Here is a 19584-nt window from a genome sequence, read left to right as displayed (position 1 = left end):
GAGGCTCTGTCACCAGATTATAAGTGCCCTGTCTCCTACATAATCTGATTGGCGCTGTAATGTAGAGAACAGCAGTGGTTTTTATTTTGAAAAACGATCATTTTTGAGCAAGTTATGAGCTGCTTTAGATTTATGCTAATGAGTTTCTCAATGGACAACTGGGCGTGTTTTTACTTTTTACCAACTGGGTGTTGTACAGAGGAGTGTATGAGGCTGACCAATCAGTGACTAATCGGCGTCATACACTTCTCATTGTTCCAGCCCAGCATCTTTCACTGCACAATCACACTGTGCTGTGGATCATGCTGGGCTGGAACAATGAGAAGTGCAGGACACTGATTAGTCACTGACCAATGACTAATACACTCCTCTGTACAACACCCAGTTGGTAAAAAGTAAAAACACGCCCAGTTGTCCATTGAGAAACTCATTAGCATAAATCTAAAGCAGCTCATAACTTGCTAAAAAATGATCGTTTTTCAAAATAAAAACCACTGCTGTTCTCTACATTACAGCGCCGATCAGATTATGTAGGAGACAGGGCACTTATAATCTGGTGACAGAGCCTCTTTAAGCTTTATTTACATACACTGGAAAACCTCTTAAGGCTAGAATCCTACACTCAGTTTTTGGCTCCGGTTTTTTAGTCAAACACGTGAGTGGACACAAAAGAAATGAGATGCATCAGTCTTTGCTTTCCTTCCTGCTGGATCCACTTCTGACTTTGGCTAAAAACTGAACCGAAAACTGCGTATGTGAGCCTGGCCTAACACTGACGTCTGCTTAAAGGGCCACCGCTCCTAGCGGAAGCAGACATTTTTGTGGGCTGTTCTCAGTATTCATGGGAATGTAATCGATGTATTGAATGATGCATTATACAACAATCAGGTGGTATATCGGGCGTGATAGAGAACTTACATAGTGCAGATGCAGTCAGTATAACACAGAGATATTTGTTGACATGCAATTCTAATTCGATCTGAAATAGTTAGATGGAGGGTGTTGATGGGATCAGGGAATAGGCAGGTGTCACGGTCTCTGGTAATGCTATGATACCTGCATATCTATGGACACCAGTAACCCACAAATTGACCGTCTGAAATATGTGTAAGTGAAAGGTTTACTTTAAAAGGGTTGTCTGAGACTTTTTAAGAAATGAAATGGGCTGCGGGATATGTTCCTAAAATAAAAAAAAAAAACTATACTCACCTGCCGCTGCAGCACCGGTCCACACCGGTCTTTATTTACTTGATGCTCTTCATTCACGTGACCGCTGCAGCCAATCTTTGGTCACAATGGTGACCTGCTGTACATAACGGTTGAGGCTAGTGATTGGCTGCAGCAGTCATTTCTATCTACAGAATCCCTGCTGGAAAAGTAAACCGATACCTGCAGGCCGGAGCATCGGCGCTGTAGCAGCAGGGGATTTAACAAATAAGTATTGTATCTTTTTTTTTATTTTATGACCTATCCAGCAGCCTTTTTTGTTTCTTAAATTCTCGGACAACCACTTTAACACAGTTGTCGGTTTTGCAATGCTGATTTGGAGCCAAGAGGGTGCAGTAAGATGGGCATGCTCTAAACTAGCTTGAAATAATTTACATATGGTTTATTATATACTTGACATCCATTCTGTAGCAAATTAAGAAAGCAGGGTGGGCAGGGGGTGCAGAAATTAGCCCTGAAGAAACAAAATCTGCTTAGAGCTCCAATGACAGACACTAGTAGTAATCAGTATGTGACATCTCCACATTGCATTTTTTTTTTCTTCCCGGTTTAAATGACCCACTACAGCATTTGGTCAGCCTCAGCAGATTTTGACTAGCAGGAGGGAAAGAAGAGGGTTAAGTGGAAAAGGCAGGAGTAGCAGTTCAGCTCAGCGCAAACATACTTGAGATCAGCAGAGTGTGCAGCCATGAGGTTTCTGAGACTCTTGTCAGCAAGAGGGCAACCAGAAAGACTGAAAGAGAACAGATAGATAACTGGATAAGCCAAAATAAAAAAAAGGAGGTGTGCGGGATAGTACTAAACAGCCTGCAAGCCAAAGCACAAAGGAGCAGTCAAGAGAGGTCTAACCTGCGGTGAGAGGCATAATTTCCAGTAATGTGTCCGCTTCCATCACATCCTGGCGTAGGGCAGCTGGGTGCAGAAAAATCACACCGTTAATAGAAAGCACTAGAGGTCACAGCAAAAAAAAAAAAAAGTAATATTTGTTGGATGTGCCAAGCAAACAGATAGGAAAGATGGCATCTCCAACTCTATCTTATCTATCTATCTATCTATCCTATCTATCTATCTATCTCATATCTATATATCCATCTATTTAATATCTATGTATTTCAGATCAATCTGCTGGTTTACGTCTCACCAACAACATTGGTAGCACAATCCTTTTGTTTTTATTCTATAGGAAGTAAAAAAGATCTGGAAACCACACACAAATATTGCAATATGTTGGATAATCCCTGTGTGGAATTGTGAGCTCTTAATATCGCCATGTATGACAAGCTTAAGTGCTTTTCCCATGTGAAAACATTGCAGTTCAGTGCATTCTGGATACCTGGCTTCAACTTTTGCAATTACCTAAAGAAAAAGATTCTATGGAGGAGATTTATCTAAACTGGTGCAAAGGAAAAGTGAAGTAGTTGCCCATAACTAATCCGATTTCTTCTATCATTTTCTAAAGGGCTTCAGAAAAATTAGAATATGAACCTGATCGGTTGCTATGGGCAACTACTCCACTTTTCCTTTTGTACTCGTTTTGTTAAATCTCCCCCCTGTGAGTGTAAAGCCGGAGAAGATGTTGGCTATGATCGTTACTTTCATTTTCCATGTGTAAGGCCCCATGCACATGACCGTAAAAATCGTCCGTAATTACGGACCCATTCGCTTCTATTGTCCACCGACACCTTCCCGTAGAAAGCCACATGTCCTATCTTTTGCTTTTTACAGACCGTGCTCCTATACTTTGTATGGGAGCACGGGCCGAAAATGCGGGTGGCTGACCGCCGCCATCCATGCCCGCTATTACGGGCACGGCCATGTGCATGAGGCCTAACTAACATATTTTTTAGTGGGCGTAGTTACAATATCAAGAAGCCAATCAGAATCTTTTAAAGAGAGATAGTAAGTGGAGAAGAGTAATACAAGCAACGTTGAATAATCCATTAATTCTTTGGGTGTAACCGGAACTCTCCTACCCATCTATCTAGGCCACACAGCCGACCAGGGCCATTGATTTGTCATTTTGTTATTGAAGGGGGAAACTAGTTGTCTTGTTTGCTTTGCTGCCCATGATGCTTGTTCATAATAAAGATCCAGATACCATTACTGCAAAAGTAGACAAGGACTTATTGTGACGTTTCGTTCAAAATAACCAGACCTTTTTCAAACAGTCGGATTGCGTTTAGTATGAACAGGAGCTATTGCTGTGCTGTGACATCCGCCGCTAGCAGGGAAATGTCGCAGCACAGCAATGGCTCCTGTTCATACTAAACGCAATCCGACTGTTTGAAAAAGGTCTGCTTATTTTGACCAAAACGTCACATTGTCCAAGGCTGTGGATTGCAAATAAAATTATTTTTCAAAAACAAAGCATTTTTAGAGTGCCAGGTTTTCTTCATACACACATATATATATATATATATATATATATATATATATATATATATATATATATATATATATATATATATATATATATATATATATATATATATATATATGCATGCACAACGCCAGTGTGCAAGACACTGGCGCCCAGTCCATGAGGGCAATACGACACCGACAAATACTTAAGGACGTCTGTAGTCCATTCGTGGGGAGGGCAAGGCAGGTGGCGTTCAAGGAATAAGGACTCAAGTTACCATTTCAAACATGATACTGTTCTAAGGTTTCTTCAGTCCCTAAAAGGAACAATTACTCTACTTTTATACAACTTTTTTTTGGGAGAGTGTTGTCCACAGGCTAGAAACCATGAAATGTCTACTGACACACACCGATTCAGTCTACTAAAGTTCTAGACTCTCGGCAAGACGTGCATTCCCCTGTAGATCAGGCAGATGGAACAGGAAACGTCAATCCACAAAGCAGCCTAGGAACATTTCTAGGGCTTGGAACCATAAGCAAAAGACAGTCGTTTGGGGGATATTTTAGTTGGAGGCTAAAATATAAGTTTGTCATTTTCCAATATTTTGTATCTATATCCTTAATTATCAAATCAATACATAGGCCTTAGTACCATACAAGAAGGCCCTGTGGCATCATCGGTACCCAATAATAGGGCTCCAGAAAAGATCGCTTCTACCTTCCACATCATTCATGAATCCTCTGCAGACATCAACAGGCATCTCAAATCTAGTAAAAAGGGAGTGGTAAATGCCCACCATTTCACACCTGGTCATTCTATCTTTTACTACAGGGAGTTTGGGTGTAAGGCCACAAACAAGTGCTAAACTCCATTGGGCTTGGTGTGAAGAAGAGATTTTTGGAATTGCCCTTCTCTGTACGGTATGCATGTCCCTGGCCCAATGTGTGACATTTCAGAAATGTGTCTCCCAATGCTTTAGTAGTAGTGACCAACCAGAATCCACTGCTCCGGTGAAACCTCTGTATTCAAGCAGCACTGCAAGTCCTACATTTCAGGGGAATGAACCGACAAACCAAAACTTTCTACCTACTTCAAGAACCGCTCTATGACCACAATTAACTTATCCCAGCATTAGCATTTTCAGCGATTCTCTTGGTCTGAAGATACATCCCCACCGTTGCTACTTTTTTTCTTGGATTCTAAGCAAAAGCTTAATATAGAACTTACTCATTCAGGAGGGATCCTGCTTTTTTTCCTGCATCGCCCCCTTTTGGACTTGCGCATCCCCCATCACGTATTGGCCGAATATCCCGTTGTGAAGCAAAATATCTGGGGAGATATTGGTTTCAAGTAAGTGCAACAGGAGGGTCATGTTCTTCCAGACTTGGTGTACCCTTTATCTGCACAGAGTGCAAGCAGCCGCTTTGTAGCCTGAATTAATACTCATGGGATTGCAAGAGTATTGACTATTGATTTGAGCGCACATAATGGCTGCCAACATAGTATGTAGGCAATGGGTACACTTTAATGCAGGGGTACAACTGGGCAAAATGGGAACCCTTTATGCATATTGGGCAAATAAACATACTGGCTTATCTCTATAGAGTTCTAGGCTGGAGAAGGGATCTAAAAAGTATATTTTCTCAGCTCTGCTCTCCAGCCTAAAGCCTTTGTATCTTGCCATGTATTCTTAGAAACGTAAAAACATTATATTGTAGCCTCCATGACTGTATATTAACTGTGCAGTGAACTGAAGAAAAGTGTTTGCCTCCAGGTGTCATTTGATTTTTTTTTTCTCTCATATACACTATAGTTAAAGAGCACCTTAGACAAGGAATGGAACACCAGTGTTGCCTGTGCACCCACTTACCTGCCCTCCCAACAAGAGTATGTTATGTAATAACTTGGTAAAGTTTTACAGATTTCCCCACCTGCCAAAATGTGTCTGGAGCTCAAGCTAAGCTATTGTCTCTCGTACGTTAATAATTTACGTTATATTCCACTTTACTTACGTCAGCAGCTCTTTCTTGCTGTCCTTGGAGAGAAACTTCAGTTTGAAATTGCTGAGCGTCACGTCTCCAGGGTATTTACGGTCTTCAAAGTTCTCATCCTGCATCTCTTGGTCGTCTGCTTCTGATGAAGCAAAAGAAGCTCCCGCAGGTTCAGACTTTAAAGAAAAGTAGTGTTCAGATTTTTATTCTTAAAGAATACATATTAATGCTTTAATGATATCATGGCAGCTAGGGTAGGGTTTATGGCCACACCCCATGTTGAGCGGATTTCATTCTTTCTTTTTTTTTTTGTAAGGAGTTTACCATCCACTTAGGCCTCACAAACGTGTTTTTGCGTCTGCAATTCATCTGCAATAATGTGCATGAATTGCGAACCCATTAATTTCTATAGGCCCATGGACACGACCGTGGTTTCCACAGACCGTGTGGGGGCCGCAATTGCGGACCGTAAAAATTCAGGACAAGTCATTTTACAGTCTGCAATTGCAATCCAGTTCATTTGAAATAAATGCACATCTTCTGTGTACACGGTCCATGATTGCAGACGGCCCGCATAGAACACTGCCACGGCCGTGTGCATGAAGCCTTAATGTATAGTCTTATTTAGTACCTTACAAGTGAAACTCATTTGACTGTTCAATTTTAGGACCTACAAAAAAAGTCCCAACCAAGTTTACCCCCTCTGTACCAGCAGTCTTAGGGCTTATTCAGACAAACGTATAATAAGTCGCACGGACCTATGCTACTGAATGAGGCCGTTCAGACTGTCAGTGAATTTCACGCAGCGTATGTCTGCTGCGTGAAACGCACGACATGTCCTATATTTGGCCGTGTTTCGCGCTGCACGCACCCATTGAAGTCAATGGATGCGTGAAAACCGCGCACGGCACACGGACACACTTCCATGTGCCGCGCGCTACAGTAGTCAAAACTGTGAATTCAAACAGAAGAGCACCACGTGCTTTTCTGTTTTATAAACATAAAAACAGAGTGTCATAATGATGGCGGCTATGCGAAAATCACACAGCCACGCATCATATGCTGATGACACACGGACCTTTTGCAGACCTTTTGCACGCGCTCGTGTGAATCCGGCCTTCGGATTGGAAAGTTGGTTTTGGTGCCCCAGTTCCTACAGTAAACTCTATTCCAACCAATAATTTAACTTTGCTTAAAGATACAGGATGTCAACTTTTAACTAGTTAACCAAGTCAAGTCGAGTGTTATTCCCCAATAACCTACTTCTTCAGGCTCCTCTTCACGTTGTCGATTTGGCTTGGTATAGTCAATGGGCCCATCCCATTCATCTTGTCGAGAAGTCTGGCTGGACTGGGGTGAGGTCATAGTGCTACTTGTGGCACTAGTGCAGTTTTGGCGTTGGGACTGGTCTGGAGACTTCATACTGGGACTACTGCTGCAACTGCTGCTGCTGGGGAATGTGTTCTCCCGTTTCCGATGCTTGTTCATACTTAAGTCCAATGTGCCATTTTCATCTACTTCAATGTCCATAGACTGCAACCACAGACCAGGACAAAAGATATTAGATATGAGCTCTAGGGCAGGAGTTGTACACATTTACCGTTATGTAGGGTATGAGGACAACAGGCACGATGGAAGAATGATTTCATTGGACCTGTGTTTACAAGTCTAGCATTGATCTACACAGACCTTTTTTTTTTGGGGTTCTTAGGAAGTTATGCTGGACATGCACGGCAACTCATAAGATAAAATGAAAATGATCGCTTCCAACAGAATGAATGATTATTCTGTCTGATTTAATGTTTGCGATTTCATAATAACACAGCGGCATGAGTATCCGATGATTAAGTGGGTACTCACTTTACTTGGCAGGTCCTGTTGCTTTGTACTGAGATTTTCCGGCATCTCCCAGCATCGGGTGGAAAGATTCAAGATTGCCGTTGCTGCCATGTGGGCAGCCTCGGCGTCATGGGTGTAATCGAAGCCAGAGGAGGAAGATGAAGTGCTTTTAACATAGCTGCTGGATGGACTGTGACTTGGGGATGAGGCCTTTGGAAATGGTTTAGCTGCAGAGGAATAAACAGGTAACCACGTGAAGAGTCAATAAAAGGGCCAAGGGCAGGTTATTATAGAGAAGAGGTTAAGTTAGGATAACCCCTTTTAAGCATCATATGCACCATATAGGTATACTCATTACAGAATGATTGTGACCGAGGCACTCCAGACATTGTGCTGCCTATGCTCAAAAATGTGCAATTTTTTATTTATTTTTTTGCATTAAAAATTTCACTCCAAGAAGTAGTTCGCTAAATACAACATATCCTCACCAAGAAAATCCTACAAATACCTAATGAATTGCATTATGAGCTACCTCAGCTGATGTGTGTCTGCTTTAAATGTCCTCCTCTGGGAAATTTAAACAGTGGGAAGATTCATCTTCAATTTGCTTCTACCTCCTCCATGAAGTTTTACATTTAATAAATCTTTCCAGCTCAGATGGATTTTCATTCAGTGAATTAGAGGAGAAGAGCAGTACGGGGACGCTTCGTCGTCCTCGCTGCTTTGCAAGAATTTATTTTGTCAGTACAATTACCCAGAAAAAATGCTCTGCAAATATTGCAAATGAGGCGATCTTATTCAGCGGGAGAATTATTTTTGCTGTGAAACAAATGACTTTTCCATCAGTCCTAACCCAGGCTGTCAGCGCCACTTCTCCAATTTGGCCTGTAGCCAATGTCATCGTTCTGTGTGCTGTGTGGGTTCAGCAATAAAGAAGTAAGTCCCATTGTGCTGCAATAGCTGAGTCGTCTCTGAAGCATGAACGCTTTTTACTGAGCAGCTGTGTCAGGATTACACAAGGATCTTGGAAAGTAGGATTAGTTATGAGGGAAAGCCCTCTCGAGGCTACTGAGATCTACAAGCAGTTTCCCTAAACCTCCTCATATTCTTTGCAGTGCTCTAAAAAGAGATTCTGATTGCAGATTATAATGTTATGTCTTCTCCTCAAATGGGGATGCCACCTTTATTAAATTAATTTGCCTTTTTTTCCCTCCCCTTATTCACTTCTTAAACCCAGTAAATATCAGTCCTTGAGTTATGTAAATCTGGTGACCGCTTATGACCACTGTTGCAGCTGTTACCCATCTTTTCCAGACTTCTGAATAATCAATCTTCCTAATTTACTAACGCATTGCCAAATTCTGTACACCATCTTTAAATCTCCTTTTATTTAAAAATGAAGGTATGAATTAATATGACCCATACTTACATTTAAAGGCTTTGGGTGAGGTTTCGCTTGTCAGAATCTTTGGGGCAAGCAAGCGTTTGCCGAAAACCTGAGCATCAAAACTTGCATAATCAAATGTAACCTTGGAGTATTTCTCCAGCTCCTTGGCTAAATTGGCTCTTGGCGTTGAAGGAACCATGTTGGGCCTATAGCTGCCGTACTGGGGAATCTCCAGCTGCTTCACGAAACACATGGGCCTATGAATAAAATACAAGAGCATGTAAGTTCAAGATTGTGTGTGTGTGTGTGTATGTATGTATGTATGTGTGTGTGTATATATGTGTCAGGATTCTGAATACACATGACGTCCAGGCTGGATGATCATGTGTATTCATTATCAGGACACTTGATTAACGTTAATCTCTGTGTATGTGGCTGCACATCGCTGCTGTGTAAATCAATGGAGATGAGTGTATGATGCTGACTGGTCACTGATTGGTCAGCGTCATACACGTAAACACGCCCAGTTAAAAACACAATACACGCCCAGCTGGACATAACGAAAAAAAAACGCCCAGTTGTCCATTTCAAAGCTCATTTGCATATATATAAAATAGCTCATAACTTGGCCAAAAATTAACGTTTTTTTTAAAAAAAAACACGTTACTGTTATCTACATTGCAGCGCCGATCACATGCAATAGGAGAGAGGGATTTGAGAATCTGGTGACAGAGCCTCTTTAAAGCTACTACAAGTTAATTTTTTTGGGTGGGTTCTCAGTTTAAAGGCTAACTAAACGTTCAACAAACTTCTGACATGTCATAGTGACATATCAGAAGTTTGGATTGGTGGGGGTCCGAGCACCCACCAATCCCTAAAACGAAGCAGCAGAAGTGCTCGTGTGAGTGCTCAGCTGCTTCGTGTCTGTTCGGCTTTTTCCGGAAATCAATGTAGCGGAGTACGGGCTCACCAATCAAAACTTCAGACATGTCGCTATGACATGTCAGAAGTTTGAACATTTAATTACCCTTTAAGGGGGTTAATTTCTCTGGTACCGTATTAGGCTTGCATGGTTCTTCTACTTGACATATATTTCGGGATGCACCTAAGGGCTTATTCACACGAACGCGTGCAAACTCGGACGTGAAAAACTGCAGCTTTTCACGTCCGAGTTGGACTCGTGTGGGACCAGGTGTCACGGATCCCTTATAGACTTAAATCTATCGAGGGATCCGTGAAAATGGAAGAAAATAGGACATGTTCTATTTTTCAACAGACCCTTCACGCAGTTTGTTAAAACAACGGCCCTGTGAACGGCCCCATTGAAATATATATGCATCCGTGTGACGGTCGTAGCTCTAACGGCCATCACACGGACGTGTACAACGTTCGTGTGAATAAGCCCTAGGAGTGTACTACAACCATATGAACAGATGCCTGAACTTACCTGAGTATCCTGTCTGAGTTTGTATTATTTTTGGTGAGATCTCCAGGCTGTTGCTGTTTCTCGTGGGATCTGGCCAATTTTTCAGCTGCAGCAATGGGGCATCCAGATAGGCTGCAATCGAAAAATCAAAACTTAGATCATGTCTTCTATAATTGTCATGAATTGGTGATCTGCTAATGACAGTCCAGTACCTCCTGTGTGTGTTCCTATTGCTGTTCACATGGCCCTGTCCTGTGCAGCCGGGGGTTGGACACTTGAGTACATTCTCGTGCATGGCCAGAACTGTCAAAAGAAAAGAGAAATGATGAAATGAACTATTTTAAATATGGCTTATTGATTGGGGTTAACCAAAGTCATAAATATTGTTACTTCTGACATACATAGCATCCTTCATAAAGGGATGTTGTAGTGGCAAAGTAAAGTTATTCTACTTTTTAATTTGTCGAGCCAATGGATACATGTGCTTTTCAAAAAATAGTTAGAAATATGTTCGTACACTCTCTTTCTCCCACTGGTCTTGGCAGCTCGTGTGAATTACATTACTCAAAGGGGATAGCAAAAAACACAGGGAAAAGGGGACCGCAAAACAGACCGCCTTGGACCTCAAGAGAATGATGATGTATCTTACTCTCTGGAGGAATCCTGTCCTTGTGTGGGCATCCTGAGAGGCTCCTGTGATGAGGATAAAGTCCTGTTACATGTCCGGTACCATCACAGCCAGGGGTTGGACATTTGATCTCTCTTTTTTCAGGTCTTGCTGCATCTTTATGATAGAAATTGTAAAAAATAAATAATAACTCCAATTCTTCTGCACTTTTTTAATTTTATTTTGTATCTGAAAAGCTCTTAATTCTGGCACTTGAATGATGTTTTTACATGCATTATGGGTCCTGCCCTTGACTTTTGGGTCAGGATCAGGCAGCTTGAGACAGGTGAAAGAATATAAGGTCTTTCTATATAAAACATGAACTAAACCAACTGTATATATGAACTAACCATATGTCACCCCAATGTCTTATGTTCAATGTGACTAGAATTGCACAAAATGCCTATTCCCACAGTGACGAGGTAATTAGTCCATGTGAACACATTTTATCATATTTAGTCCTGGTTTATCTGAGCAGGTTATCTATTTTCAACCTTTTCCTATGGTTCTCCCACTTTAGCCTCATGCACACAGTAGTTTTACAGCTCCATACAAGTTACAAGTTGTATGGAGTCATAATACGGCACCTATAGAAGTCTATGGGCCCTAATGGACCTTTTATATTCCTCCGATTATCATACAGTGATTATTTTATGTTGGTTCGCCAGATTCTGTATGACTGCCAGAAAACAAACCTACGGCACGTTCCATTGGATGTCATAAAGAAGCATTTATTTTAGGGGAGACTATCTCTATAATGCAGTGCCATACAGAGGCATGTGGAGTGCCTATGGTGCATAGTACAGAACCTGTAGGAACTTGGTGTGCTGCTATAGTGTCATAACCCTAATCCTCTTAAAGGGGTATTCCAGAGAGTTAAAATTGATGGCCTATCCTCAGGATAGGTCATCAATATCTGATCGGAGGGGGTCCGACTCTCTGCACTGTTTAAAAGGTTTCCAGCACTCATGTGAGCGCTGCTTCCCCTCATTCCTTTCACTGTCAACACCAATATAGTGTTCGTCTGGCAATAGGCCATAAATTTTATCGCTCCGGAAAACCCCTGTAAATACATTACTGGTGATTAATAAAATCTTACCTATAGTAATAATGGTTCAGAAGAGAGAGAAAAGTTATTGTATAATAAATATCCTAGTTCTATATTATTATTTACATTATCCTGATCACCTATACAAAACAATTGATGTTGGGTGGAATCCGATTTCATATATTATGCCGTTTCTGTTATACTTTTCACTATTTTTAATAAATGAATAAACAACAAGGCGATTGATTGAGTTTATCTCCCCCACATCCACTTCAAGGTGATGGACATTAAAGGTCTGTATTAATTCCCGTCAGTGGCTGAGAATCTGCTGACAAAATAATTTAAGATCTTTAATAAAAAGTTATGTTCTTTCTGTTTCAGCAAAATTACTCCCTCCCTCCTTCCCGACCAGCAGATCAAATACTACATTTGCTATACTGAGATATAGAAAAATTTCAGGACAAAGCTGAAAATGACACAGGGAATCAATGGGTGAGATCGTTTTCCCTTTCACGTTCGGCTAATCTGTTTCCGGTAAACCAGCAGACAGCCACAAAGAGATTATTTTACACTGTCGCAACACTGCTGGGAGAGTCATATTCTTAAAGCTTTCAGATGGATAAAGGAGAGGGAGAACTAGCTTGTAAATTGCTTATGAAGCAGAAAATTTTGCTTATCACCCTTGGCAACGGCATAATGAACTTCAATCTGCAGAAATACGCAATGTACATTATTTTATTTTTTTTACAAAATGTGTTAACATCTACAGATAGGAAACATGATTTTCTAGGGCATATTTTTTGCAATGTTGGTTCCAATCTGTTCCAGTTGAAGTACAGCATTCAATTAAAATGTTTCTTACATTCTAGATTGCACTAGTCATTCATTGCTAGATTTAAGTAACTTAACCAAAAATACATCATTTCCTCTATAACGGACTTTGTTCATCCAAGAAGAAGTTTTACTTTTTTCTCAAGTTCATGAATTCTGCGCTCCTGGCTAAAGTAAACTTTCAGGTCTTCATGGGATACACCATGTCTAAACCTGCTTTGGTACGTCCTCCTTTAACCCCTTAATGACCAGGCCTTTTAGCGTGTTAATGACCAAGCATTATTTTTAGTTTTTTCACTGTTGCATTCGAAGAGTCGTAACTTTTTTTTTTTTCATTCAGTCGACATCGCCGTATAAGGGCTTGTTTTGCGGGATGAGTTGTATTTTTCAATTGCATCATTTTTGGATGCATATAATATTTTGATTAACTTTTATTAACTTTATTTTAGGAAAGAATTAAAAATAAACAGCTATTCCAGCATTGATTTTTGCGTGTTAAATTTACGCCGTTAACTATGCGGTATATATAACATGTTACCTTTATTCTATGGTCGGCACGATTACGGGGATACCAAATATGTAAAGGTTTTATGTTTTCCTACATCTGCAAAATAAAAACCCATTTAAAAAATAAAAAAAATAAAAAAATTACTTGTTTTTGCATCGCCGCATTATAAGAGCCGTAAGTTTTTTTTTTTTTTTTTTTTTTTTTTTTTTTCCGTCGATGTAGCCATATGTGGGCTTGTTTTTTGCCGGACAAGGTGTCGTTTTCATTGGTAGTATTTTGGGGTACATGGGACTTATTGATTTAACGTTTATTTTATTTTTTTATGAGGAGAATGGTAGAAAAAAAAAAGAATTTTGCTATTTATTTAAGCATTTTAGGGTTTTTTTTGGACGCCGTTCACCCGGCGGTTTAATTAATGTGTTAACTTTATTGGTTGAGTTGTTACGATCGCAGCAATACCTTATATGTGTATTTTTGTTTATTTTTACACTTTTACTAAATAAAACCACTTTTTGGGGGAAAAAGTGGTTTTATTTAGTTTTTACTGTAATCTATTTTTTATTTTTCATGAACTTTATTTTACTTTTTTTTTTTTTGTCCCACTAGGGAATTTCACTTTGCAATCTTCCGATCGCTTATATAATGCTTTGGTATACTTAGTATACCAAAGTATTATTGCCTGTCAGTGTAAAACTGACAGGCAATCTATTAGGCCATGCCTCTGGCAGTTGCTGAAGGCAGACCTGGGGGCCTTTGTTAGGCCCCCTGGTGCCATGTAAACGAATCGGCTCCCCGCAATATCGTTGCGGAGCTGCCGATGGGATGACACATTAGATTCCGCTGTCGCTATTGGCAGCGGCATCCAATGGGTTAAACTGACGGAATCGGAGAGCGCTTCGATCCCGGAAGTTGGGGCAGGAGCCCAGCTGTGTATAACAGCCGTGCTCCTGCCGCTGTTCTCGTGGGTACAGTGGCGGAACCCACCAGATCAGAGCGACGGATATATCTGTCGCTATGCATGAACTAGCACCTGCTTGTGACTGATAGATCTGTCGTTCGTCGTTAAGGGGTTAAACTTGACAATCACTAAAAAATGTAATTAATTTCTCCATTATACATACATACATATATCCATTGATCCCCAAGTACTTTCCATGTTCGTATTTCAGTCTATGTGAGGCCTCAAGGGACCAAATGAAAACATTTTACACATTACATTACTAAAACTATTTTCTTTTGTTATATTTAATAATATTTCACCCATTTATATCTACGGTGGACCCTTAAAGCTGGGCTTACGCGTGGACCTACGTCACCCAGTTGGGAATTTAGTAGTCTGGTAACAATGTAATGATGATTTAGCCAAGAAGTGAAATGAGACAAGAAAATAGATTTACCGTAAAAGCTTTTTCTCATTGTATCTAACGACCGATTTTGCTTCTCTTCAGTTTGGTAATTCTTGATGTTGTCCGATGATGTTCTGCCCTGCTCCCGAACAACTTTAACTTGTTCTGCCTTCAGAGCGATCGCTTGTTCTAGAAGCCCAAGGTTGCCGCGCGTCATCATGTCGTACATTTCAGATTCATCTGTTACAGCCGATTTTTGAGAATGGCTGTCATCATCTTTATCGTCATCTGACCTGACCTCCACAATGACAGAATATTCAGGTTTCGGGCTAAATTGTCCTTCACAGTGGATTTTAGGGGAACCCTGAGAAGCATGGGGGGCATCTTGGCTCATCATTTGAGAAGGGTGTTCTTCTACTTCCTCATCATCATCCAGGTCGTCATCGTCTTCATCATCTTCATCAACATCGTCATCATCCTCTTCATCATCCTCTTCTTCCTCCATATCCTTCTTGCATGCCTCCTCGCAGTTAATGTCATCTCGGGGTTCAAGACATGACTCGCTGCTGGGCTCGCTGGTGACTTCTATTACCTCTTCGGCATCTTCTGTCTGTATGATGATCTCCTTGTCACACACCTCTTCCACTGCCACTTCCTCTACTTCCGGTTGGACTATCTGCACTACACCAGAGCTCGGTTTTGGGGTCTCCAGTTCACTTTCTGGCAAATGTCCCTCTGAGACCAATGTTTCTTTTGCTATTTGGCCTAAGTTTAAAAGAGAATTGGCAATGATTTCTTGATAACTGCTGTAAGTGGCTTTTGTGGGAGTCTCATCGCTTGTTGGAAGTTCTTCATAGGTTGTTTTAACAGGAGAGCTTTCAGCTGCGACCAAGGGAAAAAAGTGAAAAAAAAGTTTATCTTCTTTCTGCCTGAAGTAGTTATTCTGTGAAATACACATCTTGTAATTATGTTGTTGACTGCACAGCTGGAATGAAACCTTGATTAGCAATGTGAATGACGACTGAAGACTAGTGACTACAGGGTAGCTTGAAATCCTGAATGCTTATATAATATATATTTATTATTATTATGATCTATATTTTTTTATATTTTGGTACTGCATGCCATGTAGTAGGTTAGATGGGTATTTTATCGTGTAGCCCAAACCAGCATCATTCAATTTTAGATGAGTAATTATGAACTCGGTAAGTAACAAGAGATAAAGAGTGGTTTTCTATATATTATCTATATGATTTGGAGGATAAACCTTACAGTGTACAACAGAAAGATTATCAAGGTGCATGAAAAAATAGTACCAGTGGATAATCTGGCATAAGGCAGTGTGTGGGGTGGAAACCAAGGACTTGAGTTCTGCTTCGGGCCCCTGACAGATGTCAATTGCCACTCAGGGCAACTGACTCCAGTTATGGATAACCGGCTCTAATATGTATCTGTATTCTTATTAAGAAGGAATTAAATACCTTCTCTAGGCTCTGGGCTTGGAAACTCTTTATGTCCAGGGTTTTCAGATTCCTCTTCAGTCTCCACCAATGTTTCTTCAGAGTCCTCGGTGCCTGACTCGTCGTCTTTCAAGTCTGTGTCCTCACTACCATCACTGTCCATATTGTAGCCCTCATCCAGGGCCAATTTGAGAGGCTGTGACTTCCTTTTTGATGCTGGGTGTTCAGTGTCTGTGTCTTCAACCTTGCGTTTACGGGCCAGGGGGCAATTTTGTAAACTGCAGAAGGACAACAGCAAATATGAAATTCTCCATAATGTATTTTTACTGACCTAGCCACCTAATATGTCAATGTAAGAATAGTGATGAAGATTAATGTCTTGCAAGAACATTCTAGGACTTCACCAAATTACCTTCTGTGTCTTGCATACTTTCCACTAGTGTGTCCTGAGCCAATACAGCCTGGGGTGGGACAGCTTTAAATGGCATAAAGGAGATAGAAAAACACGATTACCATATAGCAATATGCAAGTTTACCAGTCTTTTTCCCCGTGTTTTTCTCTCTCTAATCATTCCGTAACTCATTCAGATGATGAACCATATAACCTGGCCTCTGAGTGCTTGAAAACTAATGAAACACTTCAACTTCCTTAATTAATTGAGTGCTTCATTATAGTTTTATAGCGTATGCTTAATTAAAGATTTGTATGTGCACAGCTACCGAGTAAGACACTTTTTTTTTACGGTCTACATTAACTCTGTGACTTAAAAAAAGGAAAACATTGAATGGTGTTTGACACTGGTCGGAGAGGATCACAGCTGGAGCCTAGAGGTTACGATGTGTAGATTATAATCTCCTTTATAATACTATACGTATGGCTACTGGAATACCAAATTGTGTAGAGAAGAAGGGAGTTTGTCACCATAAATATCCGTATCAAACTAGCAACTGAGAGTAGGCTAACCTGATTCTAACGTGTATTGCATGTTTCTCAAGAGTGCCTCCTTTGCAGAGAAAATCGTTTTATTCAGTTTATGCAAATTAGCGTTTTGGAGCAACCGGGGCATCACCGTTTTCTCCAAAATGCTCTCTTTCTTCACCAGTTCAACCCCCCTCACTTCTGTTGGTTGACAGCGGCCAGGCAGTGTAATAGGCAAATTCACAATTCACAAATTCCTGCTTCATAAACAGCGCATACGCAGTACATACTTTACGGTCACCGTTCTACTTGGCACTACTGCACATGCGCAGATTATGAAGCAGGACCGAGTACGTTCAGGACACTACGGGGCCAGGCATGAACTTGCCTATTACAATGCCTGGCCCCTGACAATCTATGGAAGAAGGGAGGGAGGGCGGGTTGAACTGGGAACAAAGACAGCATGTTGGAGCAACGGTGATGCCCCGATTGCTCCAAAATGCTCATTTGCATAAACTGAATAAAACCATTTTCTCTGCAAAGGAGGCACTCTTGAGAAAAAAGGTAATAAATGTTAGAATCAGGTTAGCCTAATCTATAATACCCTATTGCTAGTTTTATACGTACATTTCTGGTGACAGGCTCCCTTTTTAAATATACAGTGCTTCTATAGCATGGTGAAGCCATCGCATTGTAGCCAAGAGCATCAACGTTTCGGCATAATGCAATGCCTTCAGTATCTGTAAGACCGCAAACATCAATCAAACTAGGCAGTTCATTATCATAGACTGTAAATGGAGCGAGATAATTGCATGTGATGGTAGTATAGGCAATATGTTTTAGAAGCAGGGACATTAAAGCTCTAAAAACACAAAAAAAAACAACATGTGCGCTAATATATAATTTTATCTTTAAGTGCATATGTTGGCAACACAGTGGAAGCTGACAATTATGGGCTGAACTTATATTTATGAGAACAGATCCTTCCGATTCACTGAATTCTAAAAGTAGCTGCATATACCAATTTAGTAAGGAGGAGGAACGTGAAAACAAAACACTAAGTATTGAAAAATAACCTTGATAATATTTCCGTTTATGAATTGTTCAATTTCTGATTCTTTTTAAGCAGCTATAAGGGAACCATGAATGCAAAACCTTCACAGCCCACAGAGAATTCATTATAGCAACTTATAGGATTCAAACAGTGGCGTAGCTATCGGGGTCGCAACGGTTGCAGCTGGGCCCCTAAGCGACGCGAGTGGCAGCGCTGGTCGCGCTTCCAACTGTATTTGAGTCCTCAGGAAGCAAATACAGTTCAGTGCAAATGCTGGAGCCTTGCTCCAGCATTCACTCTGCCGCAAGCGGCTCGGCGCAGGCAGGCGCGATGTCGTGACGTCTCTACATCGCGCCTATCTACTCCGAGTCACACAGCACAGAGGAGAAGAAGGATCCTCCACCCGTCGTGGGAACGGGGATAGGTAAGCAATTGTTGTTTTTCTATTCGGTACAAATGGGGACATTATACTGGGTATGGGAGATGGGGGCATTATACTGGATATGGGGGAGGAGGGCATTATACCTTATTGTGGGCATTATACTATATGGGGGCATACTGTATGGGGGCATTATACTGTATGTGGCAGCTATGGGGGCATTATATTGTGGGGGCAGCTATGGGGAGCATTCTACTGTGGAGTCATTCATGGGGTTTTTCTGGCAAGGCGGCTGGGCATAGGCGTGTGTAGGGGTCTGGTGGTGTTGGGGAGGGGTAGGGGGGCCCAAGCTCAATTCTTGCACCAGGGCCCATGAGCCTTTAGCTACGCCCCTGGATACAAAGCAATAAGACCATAATGCTACTGGTGGGTTAGAGCATGAAACCTTGGGTGGGGGGTGGCTTGTCCCGTTGCTGTGGTTGTGTAGCTCCAGTAAATATATTCAGTATGGAAGATTGTAATAATATATTCTATTTGATGAGGTTCTCACAACTTACCTCAATTCCTGTCCAATAAGCTCGACTGGGATACCTGAGGAAAGACCAATGAAAATGAGTGAAGCTGTTACATAGTGCAAGATCTAGCAATATACTGATACGTGTGAAACTCTTTATCTCGTTCCTAAATTTGTTGCTAGTTCCTAGTAGGCTGCGTTCACATCTGCGTTGTGGTTTCTGTTCTAGTGTATCCATCAGAGGTCCACAAGAACGGAAACACTTTGCTTTCAATGGGTTTTATTTTTGCATCAGTCAGGCCCCAATCATTCAAGTTTCCGTTTTTTTGACTGAAGAAATACCGTAGTCTGCTGGGCTATTGTTTCCGCTAAAAATGACGGAAATCTAACCGAAAGGAGCTTTCCGTTTTTGTTTAACATTGAAGTCAATGGATGACCGATCTAAACGGATATGCTATCAGTTTTTATCAGTTAGGCTTCGTTCACATCTGCGTCAGGGCTCCGTTCTGGCGTTCTGTCGGAACTTTCCATCAGAACGGGACCCTGACTGAAACAGACGAAAATCACAGGTTTCCGTTTGCATCACCATTGATTTCAATGGTGACGGATTCGGTGCAAATGATTTC

General features: G+C 41.1%; 1 protein-coding gene and 1 long non-coding RNA gene across 4 annotated transcripts in view; one reads left to right on the top strand and one right to left on the bottom strand.

Moving 5' to 3' along the window:
• Nucleotides 1-19584, bottom strand: part of MYT1 (myelin transcription factor 1) — a 58489-nt gene that overhangs the window by 12518 nt on the left and 26387 nt on the right. Inside the window, exons 4-17 of one of the 2 annotated variants that reach the window (XM_075846560.1) lie at nt 19002-19035; nt 16505-16567; nt 16114-16370; nt 14684-15514; nt 10882-11016; nt 10445-10535; nt 10254-10364; nt 8849-9063; nt 7441-7646; nt 6844-7113; nt 5602-5756; nt 4817-4918; nt 2077-2139; nt 1892-1960 (exon numbers count right to left, since the gene is read on the bottom strand). In XM_075846560.1, the coding sequence (XP_075702675.1) occupies nt 1892-1960; nt 2077-2139; nt 4817-4918; nt 5602-5756; nt 6844-7113; nt 7441-7646; nt 8849-9063; nt 10254-10364; nt 10445-10535; nt 10882-11016; nt 14684-15514; nt 16114-16370; nt 16505-16567; nt 19002-19035 (2602 nt within the window). The remainder of the gene's footprint in view (nt 1-1891; nt 1961-2076; nt 2140-4816; nt 4919-5601; nt 5757-6843; nt 7114-7440; nt 7647-8848; nt 9064-10253; nt 10365-10444; nt 10536-10881; nt 11017-14683; nt 15515-16113; nt 16371-16504; nt 16568-19001; nt 19036-19584) is intronic. The other variant, XM_075846561.1, reaches the window with a different exon arrangement.
• LOC142666498 (uncharacterized) overlaps nt 1-19584 on the top strand; it is a 90057-nt gene that overhangs the window by 47292 nt on the left and 23181 nt on the right. The window lies entirely within an intron of this gene.

Source organism: Rhinoderma darwinii, chromosome 13, assembly GCF_050947455.1.
Source record: "Rhinoderma darwinii isolate aRhiDar2 chromosome 13, aRhiDar2.hap1, whole genome shotgun sequence".
Classification (NCBI taxonomy): Eukaryota; Metazoa; Chordata; class Amphibia; order Anura; family Rhinodermatidae; genus Rhinoderma; species Rhinoderma darwinii.
This window is presented reverse-complemented; position numbering and strand designations above follow the sequence as displayed.